The 6844-nt window shown below is 46.5% G+C and overlaps 1 protein-coding gene across 1 annotated transcript; it reads right to left on the bottom strand.

Annotated features, from left to right (window-relative positions):
- Positions 1 to 735: 735 nt before the first annotated feature.
- On the bottom strand, positions 736 to 6285 carry LOC136467034 (probable pre-mRNA-splicing factor ATP-dependent RNA helicase DEAH5). The gene is made up of 2 exons (XM_066465589.1): positions 2933 to 6285; positions 736 to 1245 (listed from the first exon to the last, which is right to left on the bottom strand). Exons 1-2 carry the CDS (start codon positions 6181 to 6183, stop codon positions 852 to 854), a joined length of 3645 nt encoding a protein of 1214 aa, XP_066321686.1. The 5' UTR covers positions 6184 to 6285; the 3' UTR covers positions 736 to 851.
- Positions 6286 to 6844: the final 559 nt, after the last annotated feature.

The following is a 6844-nucleotide window of genomic DNA, read 5'->3' as shown; positions in this document are numbered from 1 at the left end:
GCACACTATTCTTCATTGGGGCGTCGTTGAGTGGTTCTTGGTATTTGAGAAAATGGTCCAGAAACTGCTTTCCATTGGACACTACAAATATTGCTTCATCTCTGTTAGTCAGTAGTGTCGTACAATTTGCTTAAAGAAAGCAGATCATAATTTTTTGATTGGACGAGAACCATGGGTAGATAAAGATAGTGATGAAGCAATATTTCCTGTTCTGGTATTTGACCTGTAGTTTTACAAACAATAACAGTGTAGCCTTCTCAAAATCAGCATTATTCACTTCACAAATACAGCACTAATGGCGCAACAGAAAATCACTCCAACAGTTGCCGCGCTTGAGAAACCGATGACCGCACTCCTCCCTTGACGCCCCCAATCGAGTGAGGCAGGCAACTAGTTGCAGATGGAGCTGTCGGCTGTCGCGTGTCCGACACCGGGATAAGGCGTTGGAGATTCAGGAATTTGTTTCAAAAAGTGATACTGAGAACATAAATGGTAACGTTTGGTGGCGCGGAAATGGAACAGGAAGCTAATATCTGGAGTACCAAGTGTCATGGATGACTTCTGACGTAGTAGTAGAGGAGGCACCGAGGATGCTGGACGTTGATTCTTTAGGAACAAGAGAAAAGGAACTATTGGAGGAGAGTTTTTCTTTTCTGCCCGTGTTTGAAAACATCTTAAACCAGATTTTTCTAGAATGTTTTTTCCAAAAAAAAAAAAATCTTAGAGATGCTTACATGTGCCAATTCACAAATATTTACAGTTTGGACAAAATTGTTAGTTGGAAGTTGGAACATGGAAATAAGATCAACCAGCACTGAAGAACATACAGTAACAGTTTCAGTGAGTTACAATCAAGCTCGGCGCTTGCTAAGACGCCAAGAGTTGGGCTCGTGGTATCTATCATACAGAGGCTCGATCCTCTCCTGCCTTTTCCTCTTGCTCATCTTGGTGGGGTCAGCACCCTTGTAAAACCTTGGCGCCAGCTCAACAAGCCATTTTGGATCGATCACGGTCACCTCCCTCATGTACTCCTTTGTCGTCATCACAAGCTCATGATAGATGACCCAGTCTGGCTGGCGCTGGAACAATGCGCTGCTAGGGTGGATGTACACTGGCTGGTTTTCAACCAAGGTTCTGTATCCTTCCTGGGGATCCTTCCTGGCGGCGTGGAAAAAGAATCCTGCAGTGATGGCTTTCCTTATCTTTGTGAAGTTTTTCCCAGCGGAGACAACATCAAGTTTATATCTGCACAGACAAGAGTGACATAGATTAGGAAATAGATAGACCTCAAAGAAAGGGTTGTATAGTCAATGAAGCAAAGATCTAACACTGAAAATAGCCATGGGAACAATAACAAGAAGCTGAATTTAGAAGAAAAAAATGACATGATGTACAGGCATAGCCAGGGTCCAAACACGAAGGACACATAATAGTCTCAGAACAGTCTCAATGCTAAACCAGGTAGATAGACCTCAAAGAAAAGGTTGTCTAATCAATAAAGCATAGATCTCACTGAAAATAGCCATGAGAACAATAATAACAAGCTGACTGTAGAAGAGAAAACAACAGAAGGTACAGACACAAAGGACACATGATAGTGCACAACCATCTCAATGCTAAACCAGGTAGTAATTTTCAGTTACTTAGACTACCACAAGGGTGTTTGGTTTGATTGGAAGGTTGGTGATGAAGATAGAAGAAAACTGATCCCATTAAGGAGAAACATCCTTCAAGCACAAAAGGAAACGGAAAGACTCAAGCAAAAGATGGGAACAAAAAAAGATATCTGGCGCTACAGTGGCGGGGTTTAGGATTTTACCTAAGGGTATGCCATATCAAATTTTTTGCATGCAATTCGGTAAATTTCATTTAGCAATTCGATAAATAATTACAAAATTTTGCTCCATAATTACTAAATAACATAATATGTCCTAAATTCAACAATTAAGTTCCATTTTTTCATAAATTACAACAGAAATAGTACAAACACTAATTCAATAGTTCAAAATATGCATAAACAAATCTTACAAAACTACTTTGTCTGGCTTATGCTTACAACACTATTCAGCAAGCACATCACACTCCACTGGACTAATTGGTTGCCGGAATCCCGATCAGTATCCTAAATTCTTATGATACTACGAAGTATATTATCTATAGTTAATTTCTAGAAGTGTTAGGGGTTTGGACTATCCCCGAACAACCTCAGAATTTACCGGATGACACCACAAGAGAGGATGAAAATAGTAAAATAAACGATCAAGTATAGTATCTATAGTTATTAACTTTTAGAGGAGACAAATAAAAGTGAAAACTGAAACACAGGTGAGGAGATCTCATGGGAGACAACAAAGAGGGGGGGGAAAGGTTGGAAAATAAGGTGAGCTGATCTCACAGGACACAACAAAGAGGGGATTAGAAATTGGAAAATAAAAAATAACTCATAGCTACGGAGGAATCAAACTACAGCCCTCTTAGTTAGGAATGAAGGAGCATACCACTAGACCACGTAACATTTCATTAATTGTTGTTTGGAAATTTATGTTTTCAAGTGTGATAGGCAAGTGTCATATAAGACCTGAGCCGGTCCACAGGGTCTGCCGTGGCCCCTAGGTGCTATCATCCGTAGCTACTACAATGGTTCCGCCTTATTTGATGAAAAATACTAAAGCAGGAAAATTTTCATCTGAACCAATACAGAAGAAAAATGCTACATAACATTTAAACAGGGAAAAAATCGAAATGATCTTATCGTATGTAAACATCCAGTGGAGCTGTGGATGTATGCAGGAAAACAGGCTGCCCAAGAGCATCAGAAAGGTATTGAATATATAATATGCAAGAGCACAAGGAAACATAAGAGGAACGAAAAGGTGCATAACTAATGCAAATGCTGCATATTTCTAGTTCAAACAGCTAAAATAACAGTTACCTGTCCATGATAGTGAGAAGTTGTTTCCTCACATCCTGGGCTCTCCTCAATGATCTTGATTGAACAAAGTTCTCAAAACACCAGGGCCCTGAAAAGTTCTTTGCCTTCCAGGCCTCATATACAGCAAGTAGAGTAAGATGGTCTCCCTCTGGCTGAAAAAATTTAGCCCTCTTTTGATCAGCTTGAGCCTGTTTTTCTCGTGGCCTGTAGAATATATTCCCTGTTTGAATCATAGCTATGATAGTCAGTATCTCATCAGTGCATCCAAGGTCAACACTGGCTAGTAGCATCTTTGAAAGTGGTGGATCCAATGGAAATTCTGCCATTTTTCTCCCCAGTTTGGTTAGAAGGCCCTCTTCATCAAGAGCGCCAAGGCTGTACAACTGTTCCATGGCAGAAATCAATGCTTGAGGTGCTGGGGGGTCCATAAAATCAAAGGATAACAGGTCATTTATTCCCATCGCCTTCATATTAAGAACTGTAGATCCCAAGTTGATCCTCTGTATTTCTGGAATCGTTGTGGGGGACATCTCATTCCGGTAGGCACTTTCAGTGTATAGACGATAACACTTGCCAGGTCCAGTACGCCCTGCGCGCCCTGCTCTTTGTTTCGCGGATGCTTGCGATATTGGAGTGATGACCAATGAGTCAAGCCCTTGTTTTGAATTGTATACATTGATTTTGGCAAAACCAGGATCCACAACATAGTATATACCGTCAATTGTCAAAGAAGCTTCAGCAATATTGGTCGCCACCACAACTTTCCTCTTACCAGGTGGAGCTGGGTCAAAGATCTTTGATTGCATCTCACTAGGAAGGGCACTATACACAGGCAAGATTATCAGCTCAGGAACATCCTTCCCTAGCCCCTTCATCCTCTCATAAAGACATTGGCAGGCATGATCAATTTCCTCCTGCCCTGTCAGGAAAACAAGGATGTCTCCTTCTGGCTCTGTCAAGTGAATCTGCAGCACAGTAATCAATGCTGCATCCAAGTAATCACTTTCAGGTTGTTTAGTGTACAGTATCTCTACTGGGAATGTTCTTCCAGGAATTGTGAAGATGTTACAGTTAAAGAAATATCCTGAGAACTTCTCAGCATCAAGGGTGGCAGAAGTAACAATAAGCCTCATATCAGATCTGCGTTTAATAAGTTGTTTCAGCAAACCAAAGAGCACATCAGTGTGGATGGTCCTTTCATGGGCTTCATCAAGCATGATAACAGAATACTGGGAAAGGTTCTCATCAACAAGAATTTCACGCAGAAGCATACCATCAGTCATGTATTTAATCACTGTGTCCGGACCAGTGCAGTCCTCAAAACGGATAGCATAACCAACTTCCTCTCCCAGTCGACAGCCAAACTCTTCTGCCACTCTCTTTGCAACAGACATTGCAGCAACCCTACGAGGCTGAGTACACCCGATTTTACCCCGTGTGGTATAACCTGCCTCAGCCAAATATTGTGTCACCTGTGTCGTCTTCCCGGAACCAGTCTCTCCAATAACAACCAAAACTTGATTATCATGTACAGCTTGTATAAGCTCTTTCTTCAACTTGTAAATAGGAAGAGACTGCCTCTGCTCTTGTATTGAAAGCTTTGACCTTTGCCCAAAAGTTAAAGCTTTTCCATAGGCCTCCTTCTTCCATTCAGGCATGTCATAAGCTGAAAGGCCAACACCTCGCAGCTCCTGTGCAAGGTGCCGCTCACCTGTATCGGGAATTGGGTCTTCCCACGGTCGATTCAGATCCTTGGGGATTGAATCTAACATGGCTCTCTGCTCCTGTTCTCGAACCTCACGACGCTCCTTTATGAGAGCAGTCTGTAGAGCTGCTGCTCGGCTCAGTGAGCCCTCAGGATTCTTAAAGATCTTTACAGGTGACATGTCAATTGAAAACCGGCTCTGCCCCTGCAAGAATGCTGGTTCATCCTCATTTAGCTCAATTTCAAGCTCTTCCTCTGCACCTTCCTCCTGGTACATCATACCATCCCCATCCTCGTCAAACATTGGATAATCCCTCACATCCAGCACGCCTGAGGCAATAAGCTGTTTTGCTTCCCACCTCTCTGGCGAGCTCATTCGCTTGAGTGGTCGTCTTGACGTTGGGGCTGCCTCATCCTCCTCTGTGATCACAATACCTGACAAACCCAACCTCTTGCCAGACCCCATGCCACTGCCATTGCCACCTGATGGGTTCACCCTTGGTGCATCATCCCCGCCACGCTGCATCGGCAGGAGGTCTTGCCCAGTATCCTGATCCACATCCCGCATCGACAAACTCAACTTCTGCCCCTTCACTGAAACTACCTTCACATACACCTCCTGGTCACGCTTCACCACCTCCTTTGCATTGGCCACCCGCTTACTTGCCATCTGTGATACGTGAACAAGTCCCTCGCGGCCACCACGGACATCCTCAAGCCTGACAAAGCATCCAGTGTCCATCACCCGGGTAACCCTCCCTCGGTACACCTGGTACAGCTCTGGCTCCCCACTGGGATTTGAAGCAGCAAGCTCCCTTCCCCTTCCCCTTCCTCCATCACCCCTCTCCTCTTCCTCATCATCTGCATACCTCCTGCTCCTCCCCCAGTCCCTATCTCTGTTCCTACCAGCATCTCTGTCCCTTCCTCTGTCTCTATCCTGATGCCGGTCCCCATCACGATCTCTGCCACGGTCCCGATCCCTATCACGGCCATACTCACGGTCGCGCCCTCGATCCCAGTCGCGGCCGCCACGGTCACGGTCGTGGTCACGGCCGCCGCGACCGTAGTCCCGGTCGTCCCGGTCTCGGCCTCTCTCATCCCAGCGGTGGTCGCGGTCATCCCTCGCCGGAGCAGGAGCGGCCGCATCGGCATCCCGCTCGAGCTCGAGGCGGAGGTTGCGAGCGTGGTCGGGGTCGTCGGGGCGGGCGAGCCCGGGGAACTTGGCCGCCTCCGCGCCAGAGGGGCCCGCGGTGACGGCAGCAGAGCTAGGGTTGGAGGAGGTCGGCGGGAGGATGGCGTGGATGATGGTGAGGAGCGTACGGACGAAGTAGTCGGGGAAGTCGGCGCCCTCCTCCTTGAGCCGGGCGTCGAACTCGGAGACGGTTGTGGAGTCGCGGCCGAGCTCGGTGATGAACTCGGCCAGCACCTTGTCGCCGACGCCGATGTGGGTCTCGAGCTCAGAGCAAACCTTAGAGACCAGGGAAAGGTACTCCAGCTTCCTAAGCCCGTCATCGCCGGGACCAGCCTCCGCCGCCGCCGGCGACATGGCTAAGGGTGGTGCCGGTGTCGGAGCTAGGGTTTGGTGCGCGATTCGAATTGACCGGGTTCGGTTGGCCGGTTGGGTGGGAACTGTGGTGCTGGTGTTGGGCGTCCCGGGCTACCTATGGTTTATTTCCCCCGTCTGTCTGTCCACAAACCGTCCGGCCTTGAATCCATGTGCCGAGATAAACTTTCATGGCTCGTTTGGACACTGACAGGGATAGGAAATATTGTATGGGTAACATATCAGGTGCAAATCCTGTATAAACTTAAAAACTACCGATCAGGACCACTAGATGTTAATCTAACGGATAGGGTGAGGGGGCTTAAGCGTAAAAAAAGGCCAGCAGGTGGGGGTTAAGCGCAAAAAAATCCCACATTTCACCTCATTCATTTGATCTGCATCTAGTGGTGCTGATCATCGTTACCAAGCGTGGTTGCAAAGCAGCTAGCAACTCCGACTTCCCATGGCAAAACACCGACGACCCATCCTGAGATGTCAGACCAACGGGTCCGAAGCAGGAGGCTGCAACACCGGCCGGCAAAGCTTATCCTAGGCGGCTAAAATCTAACGCACAAGAATGTTTTGCCATGCAGGGTTTGCCTCAAGTAAAATCAAACAAGCCTCTGTATACACGTAGCTTAGTGGTTACAGGAACCTCATTAAC

The sequence above is a fragment of the Miscanthus floridulus genome, chromosome 7 (assembly GCF_019320115.1).
Source record: "Miscanthus floridulus cultivar M001 chromosome 7, ASM1932011v1, whole genome shotgun sequence".
In the NCBI taxonomy this organism is placed as follows: domain Eukaryota; kingdom Viridiplantae; phylum Streptophyta; class Magnoliopsida; order Poales; family Poaceae; genus Miscanthus; species Miscanthus floridulus.
Note: the sequence above shows the minus strand (reverse complement) of the source record. Positions and strands in the feature narration are given on the sequence as shown.

Excerpts from the sequence above, each read along its gene's own strand:
- LOC136467034 (XM_066465589.1), bottom strand. The coding sequence starts at position 6,183 with ATGTCGCCGGCGGCGGCGGAGGCTGGTCCCGGCGATGACGGGCTTAGG. Across the intron at positions 1,246-2,932 it reads CTTCTCACTATCATGGACAG|ATATAAACTTGATGTTGTCT; the intron begins GTAACTGTTATT and ends TTGTCTGTGCAG.